At 43.5% G+C, this 24,232-nt stretch overlaps 1 protein-coding gene across 2 annotated transcripts in view; it reads left to right on the top strand.

Annotated features, from left to right (window-relative positions):
- epha2b (eph receptor A2 b) overlaps window positions 1-22,197 on the top strand; it is a 45,455-nt gene extending 23,258 nt beyond the window's left edge. For both annotated transcript variants that reach the window (XM_043675734.1, XM_043675733.1), the window contains exons 4-17: window positions 4,263-4,418; window positions 4,613-4,942; window positions 5,835-5,959; window positions 8,250-8,412; window positions 9,549-9,636; window positions 10,108-10,166; window positions 11,270-11,395; window positions 11,581-11,763; window positions 11,903-11,964; window positions 12,673-12,882; window positions 13,452-13,601; window positions 14,639-14,832; window positions 16,578-16,733; window positions 20,384-22,197. In XM_043675734.1, coding sequence (XP_043531669.1) covers window positions 4,263-4,418; window positions 4,613-4,942; window positions 5,835-5,959; window positions 8,250-8,412; window positions 9,549-9,636; window positions 10,108-10,166; window positions 11,270-11,395; window positions 11,581-11,763; window positions 11,903-11,964; window positions 12,673-12,882; window positions 13,452-13,601; window positions 14,639-14,832; window positions 16,578-16,733; window positions 20,384-20,492 — 2,111 coding nt within the window. In that variant the 3' untranslated portion in view covers window positions 20,493-22,197. The remainder of the gene's footprint in view (window positions 1-4,262; window positions 4,419-4,612; window positions 4,943-5,834; window positions 5,960-8,249; window positions 8,413-9,548; window positions 9,637-10,107; window positions 10,167-11,269; window positions 11,396-11,580; window positions 11,764-11,902; window positions 11,965-12,672; window positions 12,883-13,451; window positions 13,602-14,638; window positions 14,833-16,577; window positions 16,734-20,383) is intronic.
- Window positions 22,198-24,232: the final 2,035 nt, after the last annotated feature.

Below are 24,232 nucleotides of genomic sequence, written 5' to 3'. Positions count from 1 at the left end.
CTTGACGTGCTTGGCCCTTAAGACCCTTTGTGAGGGCGGTTAAAGGTCGAGCAGCTCTCTCGGGATCTGGAGTCACATGTAGGCCAGACCGGGTTATGACTTACACCCCACCCTCACTATCCTTTTTTGTCTCATTTTGCTGATAGCATTAAGAGATTGCCTCCCGCTGTTGCTCAGCTTTACACAGTTCAGGCAACCCCCTTTGGGGTCTCCAAATTACCCTTCACATCTGACAATAAAGTACTCTCTTCAGTGAGAGTATCCATTCTGAACTGCAAGGTGATGGTCCAGGTGTAAAGACCATCCTCCTCTGCGTTATAAGGGATGGCCTGGGGCTATCATCTTTCGAAGGTCTAAGAGGATCTCTGACAAAATGCCATGTTCGTGTCCAGATCATGATCGGAAGCTCCAAGGAATGTTTGACCCAGTGTGCCTCCTATGTGGTGTAAACACAATTATTTTCAGTTTAATTCCACTTTGGAGATCTTCTTATTGAGAAGATGCCTTTAAGCAGGCAAGTTCAGCAGCAATGTGAAGCTGCTATTGTACCAAGTTCAGTCAAATATCTGCTTCAAGCTGGAATCTCAGCTAGAATAAACAAGCGGAGATATTTTTAGATTCTTCCTCTCCGCAAGAGATTAGAAAGACAATTTCTGCCCTCCTTGGGAAATCTGAGTCCTTTTGAACTGTTGACATGTGTATATCCTGCTGGTTAGGCAGCAGTCTACCCTGCCAATACCAGAAAGCACAGTTACTACAGTCTCCATGTTCAGCAAGATCCATCAAATGTGTGCTATAGAAGCAGGCCATTCAGCCCAACCAGTTCATGTTGGGTTATTTATGATCCACTGGAGTATCCTTCTATGTTTCCTCATCTAAATCATTATTGTAGCCATCTAGTCCCTTCTCCCTCATGCTTTTCTAGCTTCTTAAATATATCTTTACAACTCATTCCAATGGGAGCAAGTTCCATGTTCTCACCACTCTCTGGGTGAAGAGCTTTCTTCAGCATATCCCATTGGGCTGCTTGGTGATTGTCTTGTATTGATGGCCTCTGGTTGTAGTCTTCCCTGCGAGGAGAGATCCTCTGTGTAACCCCCCTCCCCATCAAAGCCTTTCCTAATTTTACAGGCCTTGATTTGCTCATCCTTTTCAAATGAAAGAGGCAACCCATTGATTCTTGCCTGACATCTGTTTAAAATTTGCAAATCTGTGCCCTCCCCCATCCTTTTCTATGGATCCTAATTGACAAAGAAGACCACCACAGTATCTGAACACCAACAGATTTGGGTGGCAATAGGGAGGGCATTGACCTAGTAGATACAGCCCTGCACTCCTAAACTGAAAATAAAGCTCGCTCAACACTGTCCCCATCAAACACTCCTGTGACAGGGACCCTGTCATCCCCTCTTCACACTCCTCCATTTTGTTTCTTTAATTTTGCTTGGGGCACTAACGAGTTACAGCTCCATAGCAACTAGAATATATCAGTGGTCATTCTCCACGTATGAGCTCTGCTAGCACTGGAGCACAGACGATATGCCACATCACATTCTCAGGATCTCATCAGTTTGGGAGACTGATCCAGCTCTTGAGATCATGCTTGTGTTATGTGATAAATGTTAAAGCTTATTTTGTGGGCCATTGGTGCTATCATGACCCTAATGTGATTGAAATCTTTCTGTTCATGAAAGAACATGTGCTTGGGCTGTACCAGGCAATGGGAATTGCACTGATACAGGATCAGCATAATCTCATGACAGCAACCATTATTAAGACAGAAACTGTCAGGGACCTGACTTTGTTTTGTGTTAACAGCAAGCAGAGGGAATGGCATGCTGACTAAGCTCAGCATGTCAGCACTACACCTGAGTGTGCATTACCATCTGGCTTGCCCAGATAGAGACTCCTATTAACTTCAACCCCAGCTCTCAATGAGCTGCTGGGTCCAACAAAGCAGCCTTACTATTCCTGTCTCTGGGTCTCCATGGTAAGATAGCTTGTGTCATCTGAGGTCCCTTGCTATTTTGGCAGCTGTTTGACGACATTATTAAGCAGAATGTCCATGTCGACATGACTTTTGTCAGTGACTGTCTGTTGGAATATAAATAATGAGAGAGTTGCTGTCAAAAGGACTTGGATTTCCTTTTGACTCTGATTAATGAACTGGCCAACCCAAAGACAGTGGGCACAGTTTGAGAGAGGGGCTATTCTTGCTGCATTTGTTACCACAGTTACTGAAAGCTACTTGTCTGGGAAATACAGGCGTGTATGGACAATGGGATGTGCTTATGGTTTGGAGGCCGGTCGTTTCAAGTAACTGGCTTTACAAAGAGCTGTGCTTCATTCTATTATCAAAGTGGGAGCCTTGGTTTAGTGGTAACCTCTGAGTTGGAAGGTTATAGGTTAAGGCCCTGACCCAGGAACTGGAATGCAGAATCTGGACGGATTCTTCAATGAGTGACTGAGCCAAGCATTGCAATTCTGGCGGTTCTGTCTTTTGAATGAGATCATCTTCAGCGTGAGTGGAGATCAAAGATTGCACAAAACCACTTTGACAGGGCAAGGGAGAGCTCCTTGATTTGCATCCCTCTCGCCATCATGACAAGGGCCAACGTTCTGGCCATATCTTACTGGTGTTTGCGGGATCTTGCTGTGCATACATCAGCTGTTCTGCTTCTTGCCTGATGCCACTTCAAATGCACTTAATTGGTGGATGGTTTGGGGAAATAAGAAATGCTTTAGTATGCCCAAAATTAGGGAAAAGTTTATAAATGAAGTTCTTATTGTCACCCATTCATTTTGTTACTTTGATTCAGGTCGACCACCAAATTGAGTGGGGTGGAGCGTGTTTTGTGATGTTCGCTGTTAGGGTGTGAACACTCTGTACATTTGCAATGATAAGCTTCTGTTTTGTATTAACACTTCTGTTAAGTTTTCAGACAGAGGTAGTTACATGAGCCGTCAAATTGTAGTTTCCTGATGATCACTCAATGGGACATCTGGGAGTTATATCACGCATCCCTAAAGCAGACAGATGCATGACTGCGAAAGTGGACTATGTTTTCTGTTAACTGTGCTCTCTGTGCTCTGAGCACTAATTGATAAGTCACTTGGTTGCTGGAGAGATGCAGGGAGCAAACCATTTGGAGTGAGTGCACCTGGGATCGTGTGAAGAACCAGTTTCCTTCCCTGCCCCCTCAAATTCTTCAGCCTTTTGTCTGTTTTGGAAATGTTCTCAGAGTGAATGGAAATGCTTGGCGTGCGCACACACACTTGCCCACGAGGTCAGCTGTGCTGGGCTGTGTACACAGAGGAACTGTTATTCTGCCTCTCGTTAAACTTAGGCTCGAGGTCTGAACCCATTCTGTGCGACCAACAGGAGGTAGCTGTTTTCTCTGAGCAGTTGTCCCCTCAGCTGTCGACTGCTTGTCGAGTTGGAATGCAGGAAAATACCAGGAATTCCCCCAAAGTGAGGGGAACCACCTCTGGACTGTGCTTCAGGGCAGTATAATAGATACCTGCTGACACCCTTCATTAGAGTGACAGGCTTGGCAGTTCTGACATGCTGTTTACACAAGTAAATGAAAATCCTCCCTAGCTGCTCATGAGCACTTAAGTGAAGAGATGTCTTGAACTTTCCATTGAGAAGTAACCGTCTATTTTGTGCACTGCCTGTGACTGTCTGTCTGGTTAGTGTGGCTGAGAGATGGATATTAGAATGGCAGATTTCTGAATTTCTGCACCGTTCACTTGTTGGATTTCCCTGCCAATGTGTAAATCCAATGTGAAAACCCATACTTATTGCCATGTAGAAAGGTTAGTGCATTGTGGAGGTCATTCGTCCATTTTTGTCCATGCTGACCACGTGCAAAAATGACTCTGACTCTGCTCCTCACCCCCACCTTCTCTTCAATAAAGAAGTCTCCTCTTCAGATAATCCTTCAATACCATTTCAGTGGGAGTAGTTGTCGTGCCGCATGATGTAGTGAGGACCCCAGAATATAAAAAGCACCTTCCTTGGATTTGCTGAAATTAAACAACACCAGACTTCATTACAATGATCCCACCAATTCTTGGCTGCCTATATTGAAGTGTAAAGAAAAGGCCGTCGTGGGAGCTTCCAGGGAGGGGTTTGAGTGAAAAGCTGTGTAGTACTGATATGGCTGCCAATCTGTGACTTGAACCATGACCATGTGGGAACTTGATGCGCTGTTCCTGATCCCACTGATTCAGTACTCAATCTGGGATTTGCCTTTCAGAGTGTAAGGAGGGCTTCTTCAAATCGGAGGCCACCAACGATCCCTGTTTGGCATGTCCTGCCAACACCCAGCCCTCCGAAACTGGTTCCACGTCGTGCCCCTGCAAGGACGGTTTCTATCGAGCACCCAGTGACCCAGCCACCTCTGCATGTTCTCGTAAGTACAATCTCCTACTCAACATCAGAAGGTATTACACTGTGAAGTATGAATCCTGTATCGTTGGTCTTTGGTGCTACCTGGGCCCAAAGCCCACTCCAGGGATTATTAGCGTGAGCGATGATGGCCATTAACACTCCTCAGCAGCAAGCTGATTTTTATTGTTTTTGTCTCTCTTTATATTAAACCCTCAGAACCACCGTCTGCACCAGAGGCTCTGACAGCTACGGCCATGGGTTCCATGGTTGTGTTGAAATGGATGCCGCCCAGTGACACCGGGGGCCGTAGTGATGTCACTTACACCGTGGTATGTGAACGTTGTGCCTGGGACACGGGAAGCTGCAAACCCTGCGAGTCTGCTGTTCACTTTACCCACCGGTCTCCATTTGTGCAGACCACAGTGAGTGTGATGGAGCTGGAGCCACACACCAACTACACCTTCAGGGTCGAAGCAAGGAATGGGGTGTCTGACCAGAGCGCCTCACGCAGTATTGCCAGCACTGTGGCCCTCATCAACGAGACGGGTAATTGATTGATGCGTTGGCTGGGGGATGGTTTAGCTCAGTTGGCTGGTTTGCAATGCAGATGATGCCAATGCTGTGGGTTCAATTTCTGCACCAGCTGAGATTTCCTTGAAAGACTGTCCTTCTCAATCTCTCCTGAGGTGTGGTAACCCTCTAGTTAATCCACCACCAGTTGTCTCTGTTATGTGAGAGCCCCACAATGGTCCACGAAGACTGTGGCTACTTGTATATGCTGGAGTTTGCATGGTTAGTGCCAAGCTTCTAACTGGTTTGGACTGGCTAGCTCTAGAAACAGCTTCTGTCCTGGCCTGTCCAAACTGGGAGCAAGCTATTTATTTGTTAGAAATCCTCTGCACATCCAGTCAGGTCTTTCTCAGTATGTGAGAGGAGCGGCAATGCCACTGGATTAGTAATCTGACGGCCCAGGGTAATGCTCCGGGGACATGGCTTCCAAACAATAGCTGGTGGAATGCAACTAATAAAGTTTTTGGCATTGAATGCTGGTCTCATTTTTTGTGGTCGCCATCACTATAATTGTGTAAATGTCCCTCTGATTCATAAAGGTCCTTTTAGAGGAAGAAATCTATCCTCTTCTCATCTGGCCTACACATTGCATCAAACCCACAACAATGTGGCCCTCTGCAATAGCCTAGCAAGCTGCTTTGTTCAAGGCAACAAATGCTTGCCTTGTCAATACCGACATCCCACACTAGAATATTTTTCAAAAAAGGACATGTCCAGCATTGCAAAAGACCTTTCCTAAATTTCTCTCAGCTACTGGGTTGCCATTGCTTAAACTGAACCAGGGGATCACTCTTCAAGTGACGGTATGTTCAAGGACAGGTAACTGAGATGCTTGCACAGTATTCATGGCCTGTTCTCACTCCTACAGAGCCTCCTAAAATCACCTCGATCGCTATGGAGGATCAAGAGAAGACCAGCCTTACCCTGTCCTGGAGCGTTCCTAGGCGGCAACTGAGAAGCATTTCTGGCTATGAGCTCATGTACAGCAAAAAGGTGAGAGTCTTATTGTAGAACTTAGCCCACTCCAGTTGGTGCAGTGACTCCCTACATAAACCTGTTCCCTCCTTGTTGAAGCTCCAATAGCCCATTGGCTGGGGTTTGATTCACAGCTGCCTCCCTGGTATGTCAGAGTTGCTATGACTTCCTTTTAGCTGTGTATGGTGTTGATCTGATGATGTTTGAGGGGTGGTTGTCATTGATAGCACCTTTCAAATGGGCAATTGAACCTGCTATTGATCCTGATACTAGTTTTCCTTCAATACCACGTTGTCTTCAGTATGGCCCTAGTGCAACGTGCCATTTGTTTGTTGCTGTGGTGTTGCATTGAGAATGTGCCATCTTCAGTATGGCTTCGGTGTGTGTGGTCCAGGTGTTTTGGAAAATGTTATGGTACTCTGTTTCACATGATACTCCGGTGCTGACTTGATCCAGCCAGTGTTCCCCACTCACTGTCCTCCACAATGCCTTAGTTGACAGATTCATGGGCTGTGTTCTACAGATTCAGCATCATGGTGCTTCAGCTTTGGGAAATCAAGTGATGTCTGATCCAAGTTTATGTCGCCACGTGGAGGTTCTCCACAGAGTCCCCAAGGAAGCATGTTGTGTGTTTTTTTGTTTTAAAAACTTCTTTTGATGGCAACAAATTCCCAGCGCAGGTTTGCGGTGTGGAAATGATCAAACGCTCTCTTTTTTTGACTCGAAACTGCTAAGTAAACAGCAGAAGGGCACATGTGAAATTCAGAAGCAAGCTGTGAGGTGAATTTATCTTAAAAGAGCGAAGGAGTCGAAGGGACAGTTAGCTGCTTCCCCTCCTGATCAAAGACTCATGCAGCTGGTGGGCAGTGAGCTGATGGATAGTATTGGTCTGGAGCATCCAGGACAATGGCATGAATGGAACTACCCTGTGTAGCTCCTTCCAGTAAACTTAAAACAGATGCTGAACCTGCAGCTAAACTCTGGGTTCGAATCCCTGTGGGGAAGGATTATGTTGGGGAAATCTAAACCTTGCAGATTAGGTGTGGATCTCTTGCTAGCTTGGTTCAGGTTTTAACATGGTGACAGTTTTCATTCATATCAAATATTCAGCTGACCAGAGGAATTTCACACCCAGTAGATCTGCTGAAACCGGAGGTGATCGGTCTGCGATTTAATTAGGAGAATGTACAAGCGAGAGAGGGGTTGGACTCAAAGCAGCTGTAAGGCTGTGTAGAGTGTAATAAGTGTAACATCCTGAAACACCGATACTGTTACATATAGTCAGACTAATCCCTCGTTGAGATGAGCAAGAAACACCCATTTAATTCCCTTGAGGTGTTAAGTGGAAACTGACAGGTTGTCAATAGGAATTAGTGAAACTGCAGCACAAGTTCCATGTCTTTGACGATGTGAATTTGTTAGGCAAAATTCTCACCCTAAAACTTGTACTTTGGTAATAAGCATCCTGTTGCTGTTCTTTTATCTTGCACCAGAGACACTCAAACATTGCGTGAATTGTACCAGCACCCCTAGCTCCTTTCTAAAATCACCTTAAAAGAGTTTCACACTCAATCTCTGCTGAATAAATTGACATCCAAAAGAGTTGTCGTAGAGGATGTTAATTTGGTTTGAGTATTCCTGGGCTAAAGGGAATGGATAGAAGCAACAATATTCCAACCCTTTTTTGTTCTTTTTACTGGAGCGTGGATCTGTTGTGATGTACAGTGACAGTCAAATAGCCCAGCACTTCACAATTTAGGTTCACACAGGAAGGAGGCTGATTTCAGTGAACACAAGCCCACGTGGATTCCACTTGCGAGTGCGTCCTCTTGAATAGGATGAAAAATATTGATCAGGGAAATAAATTTCTGTCCACTGCACATCCTAAGCTTGTGAATGTGATGTTACAGTGAATTGAAATTGCTTTGCTTTGTGGCTTAGGGCGCAGTCCCTTTTTTGTGAATTACAAAAGCGATGTAATTCTCTTGTTTAGCATGCATGTATTCTTTGTGCTGAACACTTGGTGCAGAGAAAGGTTTTCATAGTTCTCAGGGCATCTCATTACTGTGTTCTCCTTGTGTTTATGGCCCATTCACTGTTCTAAAGAGATCATTACTGCCTCTTAATCAGCACTGTTTTACAGAACAAGAGAAATCACAAAGGAGAGATTTAATTCTTTTCACTTTATATTCTGTTGCGAGCAACGCCCTCACCCTAGCCTGACCCCATAGAGGCTGAGGTCAATTTACTTGTCTACATAATGGGAGCGGCTGCTTTATCTGCCTTTTCTTCCAATGTCTCCCTGTAGGTGGATCAACAGAGCTACACAGTGCTGCGGTCTGACAACAACTTTGTGAAGGTTACAAACTTGCAACCCGGAACGGTGTATGTTTTTCGTGTGCAGGCGCTGATGCCCAGTGGCACTGGGTTTTACAGTGAAACCCATGAGTTCCAGACTCTTCCAGATAAAGGTGATGTATTGTTATTGGATTCCCAGATTCTGTAGACACTGTTAGAAGCTAATTTATTAGTTCCCACTACCATCCGGAAAGAATTAGTGTATTGCCAATATTCCTGCGCTGTTTTAGATCCAAGTTTGATCAATTGGTTTGATTTGATTTTTCCCCATTTTTGTGACTGACTTGCTTTTAAAACCACTTGGCTCCTTACAATGTGGTCCAAGGATTGCAAAGGTCCAAAGGCTCCTGGGCAGCCCTGGCTTGCTCTGTGATGTCTTTGAATCCATTCTGCATTTAGTGCTTTGTAAGTTGCTTGTGCTTGAACATATAAGAAATGAGTGTGGAAATAGACTGTTCAGTCCATCTAGCCAGCTCCATGGTTGACTTTCTATCTCAACACCACTCCCCATATCCCCAAGCAACCCCAAATCTCTCTCTCTTGGTCTGCAATATGTGAATGATGAATCACCACTCCACGTAGAGAATTCCTCAGATATTTGGGTAGAGAATTTGAGAGATTCACAACCCTTTGGAAGAAGCTTCTCTGCTCAGTCCCAAGTGATTGTCCCCTTAGCCTGAGACTCTGCTGCTGTTCTAAATGTCCCAGGGATGCTTAAACCATTTCTCAGTGCTTACCTTATCAAGCCACTTCATGTTTCAATTAGAACGCGCCTCATTCTTTCTAAAATTCACAGAATATAGAGTCCTATTTATCTCCTCACAGCACAGCTGTCATATCCCAGGAAACAATCTAGTGAACCCATGCTCCAAGGCAAGATAGAGGATAAAATGAAGACCATATTGCAAGCATGGCCTTTACCAAACGCTTGTGTGTTTGTAGCAAAGCTACCTTACAAGGGGTTTAAGAGTACATGAGTAAGAAACGGTCTAGCTGTCCAGGTACGGAGGGCAAGTTGCACTCATAACTTTGCACTCCTGATGATTTCGGGCTGGCACTACAGCCCAACATTCACTTTCTGGTTCAGTGGGTTTCAAAGTATGTTGGAATGTCATCTGAAATAAAAATAAATGATGTTGGGCAAGGAGGGAATTTTTGTGGTGTAAATGTGCAATGAAATGGGAACTTGTGGAGGGTAACAGATTGGATGGAATCCAGGTTGAGACAATTATTCCCTTTCTCTCTGCAGGTTCGAATTTGACACTTGTAGTGGGCTTGGTGGTTGGAGGAGTGGTGTTGCTACTGATGCTGTGCATTTTTATCTATATTAAGCGGAGGTGAGTTTTCAACTTGTCGCAATCAAAATAACTACTTCAGTACTTGTGTTTGCATACAAGCTGTAACTTTGTGGGTAATAATTGGATACTTGTTCAGACATGCAACCAGTCCATAGTGTGGTCCACTTTCATTAGTGTGAATAGTACTCCTGTTTTGAAAATCAGTGAGGGTCTGTCTGAGGTAGGACAGAACAAATGGATTGGTCAAAGCACGATCACTTAATTAGTTTGGATGGGGTCACTTTTCCTCCATCTTAACAAAAAAGGAAAGGTGGTGAAATTTTTTCAGAAAATATGATAGCATTCATGTATAAACCTTGTTAGAAGCTGAACGTGGGTAAAATTGAGACACTTCTATTCATTTCTTGCAACAATATAAAATGAGGCTACTTAATTGGTATTAAACGGTCAAAATTAGCATGTACGCTCCTGAACTAGGATATAATTTATTTTTTGGAATTTGTTTCCTAGGAAACCAAGTTCCCGGGCACGTCAGGGACCTGAGGATATTTATTTCACCAAACTCCCTGGTAAGTCTCACTTGGATAAGGAGCCTGCCTCCAGAAAACACAATCAGAATGGAAACCAGGAGATGCTATTTTTAATTACCCCAATTTCACAGTTCCCTGGCGTCCTATTTGCAAACTGTCTGTAATACTGACTTAAATATTGAAAAAAGCCACTTCAAGGCCTTACTAGTTAGGGCTCCCACTCAGCCTCTGCCACGAGCTTACATGGCAACTACTTACAGGACCCACCCTTCAATAGGCCACTTGGCACTGTTTCGGTAACTGTGCCCCACCCTGCTAGGCCCAGAGGTTTTATTTGGGTATCAGCGGGCCTCTGCACTGTCTTGGTCCACGTGGTTAATCACATTGGCAACTGCTAATGTTTGTTAGTTTTGCCTGTTATAGAGTCAGATGTACAGCAAGGAAACAGACCCTTTGGTCCAACCCGTCCATGCCGACCAGATATTCCAACCCAATCTAGTCCCACCTGCCAGCACCTGGCCCTTATCCCTCCAAACCCTTCCTATTCATATACCCATCCCAATGCCTCTTAAATGTTGCAATTGTACTAGCCTCCACCACAACTTCTGGCATCTCATTCTGGACTCTCCCATCCCAGGGAAAATACTTTGTCTATTTACCCTATCCATGCCCCTCATAATTTTGTAAACTTCTAGAAGGTCACCCCTCAGCCTCCGACGCTCCAGGGAAAACAGCCCCAGCCTGTTCAGCCTCTCCCTATAGCTCAAGTCCTCCAACCCTGGCAACATCTCTGTAAATCTTTTCTGAACCCTTTCAAGTTTCACAACATCCTTCTGATAGGAGGGAGACCAGAATTGCACACAGTATTCCAACAGTGGCCTAACCAATGTCTTGTACAGCTGCAACATGACCTCCCAACTCCAGTACTCAATATTCTGACCAATAAAAGAAAGCATACCAATCGCCACCTTCACTATCCTATCTCCACTGCGACTCCACTTTCAAGGAGCTATGAACCTGCTCTCCAAGGTCTCTTTGTTCAGCAACACTCCCTAGGACTTTACCATTAAGTGTATAAGTCCTGTTGTTTCCACAGATATGGATTGCACATTGAAATAACTTTTTTTTTGCTGTGCCTCCAGACCAGCTGAAACCTCTGAAGACCTATGTTGATCCACATACATATGAGGACCCAAACCAGGCTGTCCTAAAATTTGCCGATGAGATTCATCCATCTGCGATTACCAAGCAGAAAGTGATTGGAGCTGGTAGGTAACGCTTTATAATGGCAGTGAACTATTATTAAATACAAAAACTGAAAATCTAAACATGTTTTTGAGTGCTGGGAGCAGTAATAGTACTAAAATCAGGACTGTGCAATATTGAACCATGGTGTTTCTGCCTATTATAGCACAAATGTACATCTTGACAAATTCTCTTTGTCCCGGAACAGGTGAATTTGGAGAGGTCTACAAAGGGATTTTGAAGAAGGGACGGAAGGAAATTAGTGTTGCTATTAAAACCCTGAAAGCTGGCTACACAGAGAGCCAAAGGATTGATTTCCTGAGTGAAGCAAGCATCATGGGACAGTTCAGTCACCACAACATCATTCACCTGGAGGGGGTTGTGACCAAATGTGAGTAACTTGGTTAATAAACCATGCATCCTCTTGAACATGTCAATCAATAAACTCCTTACCAATGTCTTTGGGAGTGACCAAATGAATCAGTCGTATGACAATATTCTTGTCTTTAACACTTTGTTTCTCCTTACAGACAAACCCCTGATGATCGTTACAGAATATATGGAAAATGGAGCACTGGATGCCTATCTCCGGGTAAGAATCTATCTACCTTTTGGATTCCTGGTTGGATCCTTATTAGGATGAGAAACTGAAGCATTTTTAAATTGCAGAATGGAAGTTTTTATACATTGCAGCGTTTGCCCTGATTTTGTATGTAGAACAATGTCCTTAATCACATCCCTTGTAACACACAGCAAGAGATTGAAGTGTAAGAAGGGAGCCTTGCCAACCAGATAGAGTGTGTGTGTGTGTGTGTGTGTGTGTATATCTCCTCCATTTTACATGTCTCGGTACTTTGATACATTCCAACCCCATACTCCTCCATAGTGCATATGTGCAATTGAAAACAATTTCCTCAGTTTCAGCAAACATATTGAATTGTCTACCTAAAGAGTGAAAGGTTGGCGGTGTATTGGAGCTTTAACTCTTGCAGATTGATTAGTGGCGTCACCACTCCCAATGCTCTAGGCGTTGAGACGCAAGCAGTTCATTACAACAAGCCTTCCTTGTGTCTAAACATTGGAAAGTGCAGGAGCTGACTCTCCTGTGCAGTCTCTGATGTTTGCGTTGGAATCCCTTCAGTTCTTTCTGAAATCATTTTTGGGTTTAGGGACTGATGATTGGGGCTTGTAGCTGTTTAATTAGCTTGTTTTAATTTTGCAATGGTTTTGAATGGTTTTTACTCAAAAACTCATCTACAGTTTTGTGGAAATTCATGAGTATTCGTTTCTTCGGTTGCAGAGAAATGATGGTGACTTCTCTTCTCTCCAACTGGTCGGAATGCTGCGGGGAATTTCATCTGGCATGAAGTACCTTTCCGACATGAATTACGTACACCGGGATCTTGCGGCCCGTAACATCCTGGTGAACAGTCAGCTGGTTTGCAAAGTGTCAGACTTTGGGCTCTCCCGAGTTTTGGAAGATGACACCGAGGGGACCTACACCACTAGTGTGAGTAATTGTTCATAATCGGAATGAATTTCATTGGTGGAAGGGATTGGGGGGGGGAAGCAGATGATTGTTGCATCAATATGGTGCCAGATGTCGGAAATAGAAGCATGTTATGTTTTGTGGACAGTTAATATCCAAGATATCATTGGCCAATCATGTTGATGAGTTTGGTAACTTGAAGAATTCAGTAGCTTGTCGTATGTAAGAATACCAGGAATTGTTGACTGCAAGAATGGATCTGCTTGTGCCCACTTTTTCTATGGGGTATCTTGTATCAACAATTTGAACTTTAACCCAAAAGCTTTTATTGGCCGTCAACATGATGAGCTGCTGCCTGCAGATGGCATGGCCACAGAGCAGCTAGAATCTAGTTGCATGATTGAAAATAATCCAGTGCTGAGGGCAACGTACCTGAAATGTTGCGATCTGTACCTGAAACTCGTGTGGCAAGCTGAAGTGAGCGATATTAAGATGGGGATTGTTGTGAGATATCTGACTTCTTGGTGCTATTGACTTAACTGCAAATGGGGAAACTCTGTGATCCTGAGTTGTTGATGTGCTGCTTTCAGGGAGGGAAGATTCCCATCCGCTGGACCGCTCCAGAGGCCATTGCTTATCGGAAGTTTACCTCTGCGAGTGACGTATGGAGCTTTGGCATTGTGATGTGGGAAGTCTTGTCCTACGGTGAGCGGCCTTACTGGGATATGTCCAATCATGAGGTAAGTGGCAGAATTACCTAAGCAGTCAAACTCTAGTCTTACATTCAACAAATCAAAGATACAGGGCACCGGAAAGTTCAAATGTGGCTGGAAATGAGACCATGTAGCCCAGAATTATACAGCAAATATGAAAAAAGGACAACATTGGAGTAACCGAAGAGAAGAAGTGGTTTGAAGAGCACTGAGAGGCAGGCACGTAGCTTGGGAGAACAGGCAATTCAAGGGGAATGAATGTCCACAAATATAGTAATGTTTGCAGAAGAGGTGCTCCAAAACTTGCCCAATTTCATACAACCGTTTTGTAATCTATGAAGGAAGAAACCACTACAAAATTAAGCTTTGAAATTATAATAGGAACAAGGCTCTAGTCCTGTGAGGAAGTTTGGCTCCACTTTCTCGGCACTTTGTTGTTTACATTAAAGACGTTCTGAATGTTCTGCAGCCTGAATTGCCCCTTGATGTTAATTAAAGTGAGGATTTCCGTGCCAAGGAATGAATATTATGGGTGGTCATCTTTTTGAAATCATTCCCTACAGACTGTAGAGGCTCAGTCAAAGACTGATTATTTCTAGTTAAAGATATTAAGGGATGGGAGATTGTGTAGGAAAATTATATTTTTGAGGTAGAAGATCAGCTATAATCTCATTGAATGGTGGAGCGGCTCAGTGGGCTGAATAGCTTGCCTGTGCTTTCCCATTTCCTATGTTTGTTTATGTACACCTCTGTTGTAGCACTGGTTAGAGGTCTTGACCTCCAATCTCTGAAAGTACTTTTACTGCATCAGGTGTGGCAGTTTCCATATGCCAGGAAACCTATCGCTCACCAAAGGTGGATACTCCCGAGACACTAGACTACACTCATTAAATTAGGAGCCTTGCACTCAACAGTCAGGCTGAGAAATCTTTGAATTTGTTGCCTTCCTTTATAGATGATCTCTTGGTTGTGTCCCTGTGGTCTGTGAGATTGTAGGCAGACAGCACTTGCCCATGTCCTGGGTTGTTAATTTTGGCTTCCTCTCTTGTTTGTCTCTGCTGTAGGTGATGAAATCGATAAATGAAGGATTCCGCTTGCCTGCTCCGATGGACTGCCCCTCTGCCATCTACCAGCTGATGATGCAGTGCTGGCAACAGGAGAGGGCCAAGCGACCCAAATTCTGTGACATTGTCAACATTCTCGACAAATTGATCCGTAACCCTGACTCCCTGAAAAACATTGCGGATTTTGATCCACGGTACGTCTTGTGGGATGGGACTTTGACCCAGACTCTGTTCAGGAGAGCTGACAGCTGCTGAATCTTAGTACATTTTCGCTTTGATCCCCAATCTTGTTAGTTAATTTTAGAAGGGACATGAGTGGTCCATGGACTTGACTTCATTGGCAGCTAAAAACCAACACCAGCTCCATTAATGCCAACTTTGATAACACAATTAAGTTTTGGAGCAACTTTTGATAAACCACTACAATTGATTAATTGAAGACTTTCTTCATTATCATGCAAGAGTTGCCTAACATATCTTGCAGATTGATCCTGTTGGATGTGTGTTGCTGTGATGTCTGATTGGTTTACCCAAATGTCGTATAATATTGGGCTGTGATTATGAGAGCACACAGAGGGGTTATCCCTCATCAAACGTCTGCACTTGCTAACTGAGCAGTGTTGTGGGGGGGGAAGGTTTTGTTGTCTGTTTGCGTGATGTCTTGAGTTACTGCCATGTTCCATAAAGAACAAGAGACCAAATCTTACTCCACTTACAAGAAAGCATTATTCTTTAACCATTTCCCACAAAATATCCAAAAGGTTAACTCTCTAGCACTGCCAAAGGAACATGAATGTGTAAGAATTGAGTGACCTCTCCACATGTGTAAAACAGACAAACACTCGGATGGCGAATAGATGAGTTGTTTTGAACAATTACTTGCGGCTGGCCGCACTGGTGCCAGGCAATCACTAATATAGCTGTGCCCCTGACTGGTATACTTGCCATTGTGGGACCAATCTGGTTCTGTTAGGTGCTAGTTTAGATTTGTTGCCCTGCATATATGCTCTTGGTAATGAAATCTCAGTGCTGGCGAGGGTCCAATGGTGTACTTGATAGCTCTGTAGTCCCAGAAGCGCACATTCCAGTGATCCAGGTGCATGAACAATGGAAAGCCCACAGAAACTCCTGTCTGAGTAATGGCTGTGGGCAATTTAATCAGGGCCCAGCAACTCAGGCCTGTCTGTCTAGCTTGGGACAGAAATTAAGCATTTGCTGAAAGTGTGCATATGAACTTGAACAGCCTCGTTATTAGCCTCTGCAGTGAACTGGTCGTCTTTGTTTTCTGATATTTAACCCCTCACTGCTGTGGGTTGCAGTTACTCCCAAGCTTGAGGCCATCCTGAGTCAGGCTAACCTTTTGCGGAGATTAACAGGCCCTAAGTAAGATTTAAGGATCCCCTGTCACCCACTGGGTACTGGATATGAACCAGACTCCAGTAAAACCTGTCAATCCTGCTGAGTCAATTAAAACATTCCAAAGGAAATCACGTAGCTTTCTGCTTCAGCAGGTTAAAGGGACATTGTTGACAAACGCTGTGTGAGATGCAATGATACCTGTTCTTCAGTCCTGGACGAAAATAAATCTGTGAACTGAATTGAGTGAAGATACAAAAATTATTTGTTAATTGCCTTTGATTTGAATATCAGGGAAGTATTGCAAAATAACTTTATTTTTGGGAGGTTTAAGGAGTGGAATTCATCACCAGTGAAGGGGAGCCACAGGAAAACAGGCCACCTGGTGATGCCAAGTGTCAGCCTGACCAAGAAGATAGCTCTGTGCACAACTCTGAGCCGGTTTAACAACGGGAATCATGACGGCCACTTCTGAGACATTATTTACAGTGTTGCTGTAGCTGAAGTTAGCCCACACATAAAGAAATTGTGCATCCCAAACTTGTGAATAAATTCTAATCGCTGATCTTCTGGCTCTCTGCAGAGTATCCATCCGGCTGCCTAGCACAAGTGGCACTGATGGTATGATCTTCCGTAATGTCAATGAGTGGTTGGACTCTATCAAGATGGGACAGTACTTGGAGAATTTTATGTCAGCTGGGTACAACACCATGGAGCATATTGTTCAGCTAACTACAGAGTAAGTACATTGGTGGGGCCAACAGTACAGGCACTGCTCTGTGTTGCTCCCAATAGATGGTGCTAATAGCTCCTGCTCTAATTCATTGTGATGTTGCTGATTTATCACCATGGTTTTTCTGTGTGCGTCCAAACCAGTTCTGACTGTCCCCAAAAACTCTGAATCTATCTGTCTGTCATACATTCCTGAACAGCTTTGCCTATGGTTTTCTACAACTTCTCAAAAGTGGCGCTCACTTTCTGGGAAGTGATACTCCCAGTGAGTGGAGGACCCATCACTGCAGTGCCTGTAGTGCTCCGTCTCTGGAGAAATGCACATGGAATTCTCTCCTCTACCCTTCATCAGTTTGCAACTTGAAACCATTAATGTGAAAAGGGTGTTTAATGGGGGAGATGTTGGCACAGTGGTAAAATCACCTGGGTTAATACTCCAGAGGCTTGGCTTAATCCCATGGAGAGGTTGAAACCAAAGTACTGGAGGAATTCAAGGTCTGGTAGCATCTGTGCAGCATTTTGACAGAGGTCTGTTGGACTGTTTCTTTCTCCACTGCTACTGGGCCCACTGAGTTTCTCCATTGCTTTTGTATTTATTGCAGGTTTCCAACTTCTGTAGTACCTTACTGTTATTAATGCTCTGGGGGGGCGGAGGAGCAGGGAATAGGTTCAGATCCTACCTTGGCTGCTGGTGGAATTTAAATTCTGTTAATAAAATATAGAATTCTCAAGCTAGTCTCAGTTCTCATGGTAACAACTATCATCAATTTGTTGTTTTTTTTTTAAAAAAACCATCCGGTCCACTAATGTTCTTTCCAGGACCAAAATCTACTGACCTGACTTGGCTTACATGTGATTCCATACCCGCAGCCATGGGGATAATATTGTGACTGTGAAATCATCCCCTCAGTTCAGGAGTAGGCAACATTTGGTGCCTTATCAGTAACGCCCACATCCCTGATAGACCATAGAAAATGTTTACTTCCCTGGATTCTTTCTCATGGATATGTAGGCACTTCAGGATGTACAATTAATCTAACTTCTCTCCGTCTAAGATGGAGTTATCACTTGACTAAATAAATAAACCCATCTGGCCCTGCAGACTATAATAAACATTGCAGCTTGCTGTGCAGTAAAACTGGTGCTGTACCCCATTGTTAGAATGACAGGCCAGCAGCAAGAGGCTTGTCATATCAGTGAAAGCATATCCCGGTCCCTAAACGTGACGGAATTTACTGTCGAGTCTGAGCATTGTGAGAAAGCTTGGCCTTTTATTTCATACTGTAATAGCGAGACAAACCTGTGATGGGCCCGTGGAAGTGGTTGGAGCAGACTGAAATAAAACACACACACACAATCGGTGCTTTTCTTTAATATTTAAAAAGTGAGGGGGAAGGGGAAAGAAGAAGATAAAGCAAGAAAAATAGGATGTGAGGACAAAATGGTTTTACAAACCAGGTTTTGTTTATCTTTTATTTCAAAAATATACTTTGTTCATAAAAATAGCTTTATATATAGTCCCTAAAGCAATTCAGTTCTGTACAGCAGTGTATGGAGAAACAAACATTGGAGTTTGACCCTATCTAACAGACAAACTAAAGGCATCTCTCTCTTCTGCAAGACGATGCTTGCAAGCATTTGAAGCACCAGAGGGTTCCGACAGTTGAATGGGCCCCCATCAAACAGTGGCCTTTCCCCACTGCCCCAAGCTTTAGTGCACCCCTCAGCCAGGTAGTGGTGGGCCTTAGAATGTGCCAGGCTGCAACACCTCAGTCGAGGTCAACTCCTCGGTCTGGAAGCCTGACAAGAAAGATGCAGGTTTTGCTGTTTACACTAGTCCACAGAACTGCCAGCCCCTCAACTGGCATCTTTTAAAAGGCATTTTACTCTAGGTGGAGGTCAAGGTGGAGAACTACACTCGAGTTAGGCAGATTGTGTTCTTCGGTGCTGGCTAAATGAGTCAAGGTACCTCAGGAGATGGGTGGCATGTTTCTGGGACCTAAATATCAGGGTGTAGCAGAAAAAAAAACCGAATCTTTCTGTAGAGACTTGAAACAAACAATGGAGGAATTTGCATTATTACTGTAAACCAAGCAAGTGAAACATGCTGTGATCATCTTACAAAATGCATTTGGCCTGCGATCGGAGTGTTTGCTCGCCAAACAGGAAATGTCAGGTTCTGTCTCCATGGAGATGAGGACAAGGGGAGGTGGAGAACAAAGGGAGCCAATTTAGTTTGTCCCCTCCCTCATTTGGGAGAATGCAACCAGTGAATGGAAAATGGTCTATTCTTTCCCAAGTTGCACTGGGCCATCCTTGAGTAAAGATGGTGTATGTGGGCAATCTTCAGTGGTGTCTGCAGTTTTGAAATGACTGCAGATGTTGGCTTGTGAATACTTTTATCGTTGGCATCAGTGAGATCACACCTGGAGATCTGTGCACAATATTGTTCTCCTTTATTGGCAGAAGACTGTCAGTATATAAGAAACAGTTCAGAATAGGTTTACTAGATTAATGGCTGGGTTGCTTTGAGGAAAGGTCAGACAAGCTAGTCTGGTATCACTGGGATTTGGAAGGATAAGTAGCAACTTGATTGAAACATAGGATCCTGAGGGGTCCTGACAATGTGGGTGTGGCCAGGATGATTTGTGTGAGAATATAGAACTAGAGGGTCTGTGTTCTTAAGAAATAAAAATCAGGGTGAGGAGAAATCTTACAGGGTTGAGTGTCTTTCGAACTCTATCTCTGAAAAGGTGAGTTTTTTTAAGGCAAAAGCAGTTAGGTTTTCAGCTGTGCGTCTCTTGAGTTTATAGATGGGAGTGCAGAGCCATCAGTTCAGGCATGATCCTGTTGAATGGTGGAGCAAACTCAAACGACTGAATGGCTTGCTACTTTTGTGTTTGATATCCCCTTCATCTGCTATTTGACATTAAGTCATTTATAAAATGGGCTGTCCAATTCCTTTTTGAAAGCATCACTGCAGATGTATTTCAATGCTAACACTGAGTTAGCTTCATTTCTTGGACGTAGTTCTATGATAACTGGATTCGGGAAGATTTCCACTGCTTGTTATTTCTTGCATCTGTACATTAGACCCAAATTCTATTCTCATTGTGCAGCTAAAATTTATTTGCCAAGTGATTCCACATGACTCAGTGCCAACGTACTGATGGAGACTAGGTGTATCTCACTGTTAGAAACGGTTCAGTTGGTATCCTTTTGCTGCTGAGTCACAAGGTTTAGTTCAAGACCCACATCGGGACTTGAATGCAAAGCTCAAGGCTGACATTCCAGTGCAGTAATGAGGGAGTGCTGTACTGTTGATGGTACTGCCTTTTGGAGGAACTCGAGCTCTATTGGCTGCTCAGATGGATGTTTGGAAAAAAATCCATGCCATTATCAGTGAAAGAACAGAGGGGTTATTACTAGTGTCCTGTCCAATGTTTTGTCTCCTTAATCAATATCACTGAAGTAGATCATCTGGCCATTATCACAATGGTGTTTGTATGAGCCATCTGTGTATAAATTGGCTGCTGCATTTTCTTGTGATGTGACAGTGACTACATTGGGACTTCATTGTGCAAAGTGCTATATGAATGCTGTTCTTTTAAATAAAGGTCTATATGCTAACTTTGTTCTTTTTTAAAATTAATTCAGAGATGTGAAGAAGATTGGAGTCCGGTTACCAGGGCACCAAAAGCGGATTGCTTACAGCATTCTGGGACTGCAGGAACAGGCTAGCAGCATGGGTGTATACACTGTATGAACTGTTCCTGTACACTGCACCTAGGGGGCTAAAATCCACCCCCCCTCCACAAGACCTTTTCCAAACATCTCTTAATACTTGAATCGAACAGCAACCCTGCACGTGAGTGCTGGAAGGATCCAGTGCTGAAGAAAAACTTTATTTTCCCTTTTTTTTTAAAAGAGGGGGGAAAAAAAATCTGCAAGAGATTAAGAAGAGACAAAGGCATCAGCACATGGACCTCACCACTCCCCTCATTGGTGCTTGGGATTCCAACTGGCAAGTGACCAACACGATTGTATTAGGAAGAGGGGGAACATTCCAGACACCCTACAGCCAAAGTGGCTTTAATTGAATTGCTGAGCTGGTGCAGTGTGTACCCGTGGAGGGAATGAACAGCTTTATTTGGATCTAAGCAGCATCCATTTTGACTGTGCAGTTTAATCAGTACCTGATTGGTTGGTTTGTTGGCTTCTTCTCTCTGATAGTTACAGAGACTCGAGTACTCAGTAACAGGATCATTTGAGGAAGTGCCTCCTTACCTAACATCCTCTTCAGAGTCACCTCTATAAAAGTTAAGACTCTTGTCAGGAAAAGCACTTGCTTTTTGAACTGTTTCCTATTTATAGGGGTTTGAAGAACCAGTTGGGTGGCATTAAAGCAGGCTGAAGTGAACAGATGGCATATAGATCAAATGATTTTGTATAAATGTAGTTTAAACAATGCCAGTTTAGAGAAACCAGTGTGAAAGTGAACCAGCTAAATCCCAAGCAGCATTTGCAGTCGCTTGAACCTGTAGATAAATTTGGTCCTATTGAATGATTTCCCCGTGGAATGGTGCAGACCCAAACTCCCTTGCTTTGGGCTGTAGTGTGTCTGTGTGTGTCTGTGTGTGTGCAATGAGGCACTGGACATGGTCCCTGGATGATGGGCTGGTTGTTTCAAACCCATTAGTACTGGTGACCATTGGGCAAAACGCCATCTGTTTAATGAGGGGCAGGTCATCCAAACAATGGCTGTCATGTGCCAATCCACCAGTTCAAAGACTACCTCTCAGCTACCCGCAGCTGCAGTAAAGCGTACTTTTGACTGTTTTCTGATACAAGCTGCCAACAATGTGCCACATTGCTAAATCCCAAAGATAAACAAATTCCCATGTGTCTGATCTCCACATCCTGCAAACATTCCCATTTCAAAGATTCCCCCGCCCTTTTTCTGTGTAATTGTAATGCACTTCGGTAATCTATAAACAAAATAGCAATAAAGGTTGTTACCTTTTTGGGTTTGGGGGAATGCACATTTAAGTGGTAGATTTGCACATAGCATTGAGGGGAAATCCTTTATTTTTCAAATCCATGTTTTTCTTAAAGTTTTAAAGAGTGAATTTGCACAGCTTAGATTCCTATAAAATCAGGACATTTGAAAAAAAAAAATATATATAGTGAGTCTCTTCCGAAATTAGACACTTTTTTGCTCTTTTTTTAAGAAAAGGAAAATGTTTTATTTAAACTGTATTTATTCTGTGCTTTCCTCCAACACTTTGTTAATTTATTTAACTCAATTTAATTTGCTGTCCTGGCAGCAAAACTTTCTCCTTTTTTATTGTCTGTAATTTGCTTTGTATTTAGAAAATGATTTATTTATTCAGACTAAGGTGAGTAGACCTGGTGGAGAAGGTTCCTTGCCCAACAACAGTTTTTTTTGTAATAAAAGCTGGTGTACTGGTCTAGAGCGTCTCTTGATTTCCTTTCTAACTAGCTTTTATAGTATGTTTGGTACAGTGCAAGTTGCTACTGCTGTTTTGAGATTACACTGCAACAAAATCGTAAATAAATCTTGCAGAGCATATTATAGATGTGTTTGCACTAAGTCTTGCAAAGCTCCAGATGTTCAACTATCAATCTTATTTTGAGGGTCGATGTAGCTGCCACATGATAATGCTCCTCCTTGGATCCTCCCATTCTGCTGAAAATGAATAGCCAATTGGAAAACTCTGAACAAGTGTTCTTGACATCTAGGGGTTCTGTTGTTTGAATGAAACTTAAAATGACTCAATGGTCAGACTGCACCTTTTTTAACTGAGGTACGACGTTTGTGTGTTTGTGCTGTTGCTGTACCTGGAGAGCTAGCCTTGTGGCTAGTTGCTAGGACTTCCCAATTAGTAAGCCAATAGTCTAATATAGTCTACAGTCAAAAACCCATCTATACTGGTAAGCCTTTATTGGCATCCTTCAGTGTTTGTCTGAGTCTCTAGGCCTTGAGCACGTGGAGGACATTCAGCCCAATTAGTTGTCTGTGAGGTTAATGGGAAATAAATAATCTGAGATACTGTTGGGGCAAGAGTCCTGGAGAAGAGTTAATTGCGTTAAGGTAGATCTTTCATTTTAGTGAGATGCAGATACTCTGAGCCAAGTGGACTGGAGTCATGAAGCTTTGTATTTGGAGGAAAACAACACAACTCCCATGCTCTGTGTTTAGTAGAGAGCACAGATGTATTAGTAACTAGGTTCGGAACCTCCAATAATTGCACACGAATATTAAGTTTCCCACTTATCAACGAAACTGTTCAATAATGAAAGGACGTGAACAACTTCACCCTATCTCATGACTTGGTCCCTTTCACAGCCTGTCCATTCTGGTTTGTGATTCATGTAGCTGGATTCTAGCCAGTATAGTTGAATATATTTAATTGCCAATTTCTTTCTGCTAGGCTAAAATTTCAGTGAACTAATTCTAAAAGAGCACGCAGTTGTGTGCATCCAGTAAGTGCGAGCTCTGGCTAAAAAGCCTTTGTCCAAGTGGCTGCCTTTTATGGTTATCCAGAAAAACGACTTGAGATCTGAGTCAACCCTATGTAGAATAACACACAGCGCAAGGAGCCTACAATTTGGTCTAAATGTCTCTGGTTTGAGCCTCCATCTTCAGGCCAGTCATGACTTGGGAAGTTTGAAGATCCAATCAGCTGGCTGTAGTGAGATGGAGGTTGTAACATAAGTCCACATTAATGCTCCCTTCATTTGTGCTTTAGAAAGTTCCAGCTGAAATATTCTCAAGAGCCTTGCTTATACACATGGGGATGAACAGCGGTGTGTTATTCCCAACAGCAGAACCAGAATTTGTGCCATTTTGTAACATGCTTGCTTTTTACCATTTCTCCCATGATTACAATTAAAATTTAAATTGCTGGTGCAAGCACAGAAAATATGTTTCTGTGGTGAGAGATACTTCTATTGGCAAAGATTAGAGTGGTGCTGGAAAAGCACAGCAGGTCAGGCAGGATCCGAGGAGCAGGAAAATCGATGTTTCGGGCAAAAGCCTTTCATCAGCAAGCTATTGGCAAAACCTACTAGCAGTTGGCAATTGGGTATTTATAGGTGAACCTGGATAAACCGGCTTTGCTTGCTCTCTGATTATCTTCTCTAATGGGTTCTGTGGACTAGTCTCTCACTCTGTTGCTAACAGTGTGACCCTGTAGGTTCTAATGGCAACAAACAGAAAGCTGTGTGATGAGAATGAGCCCATGAATTCCACCCCCTCCCCCCTTACCTCCAAGCAGTGGTGAGAAGGGAGCCTTTATAATTCCTTCCATTGACCCCAATCAAAACATCAACTACTGCCCACTGGGCTCCTTCCAGTTTGACCTCCAATTCTGGCATTGCATGTGCAGCGAGGGACATTGCAGAAATGATTTGTAGCATCTGTGTTCCAATTTAATCCCCTCTTCATCCCCCTTATCAGCTTCACATCTTCCCCCATTGTGC

This window comes from Chiloscyllium plagiosum, chromosome 34 (assembly GCF_004010195.1).
Source record: "Chiloscyllium plagiosum isolate BGI_BamShark_2017 chromosome 34, ASM401019v2, whole genome shotgun sequence".
Taxonomy (NCBI): domain Eukaryota; kingdom Metazoa; phylum Chordata; class Chondrichthyes; order Orectolobiformes; family Hemiscylliidae; genus Chiloscyllium; species Chiloscyllium plagiosum.
This window is presented reverse-complemented; position numbering and strand designations above follow the sequence as displayed.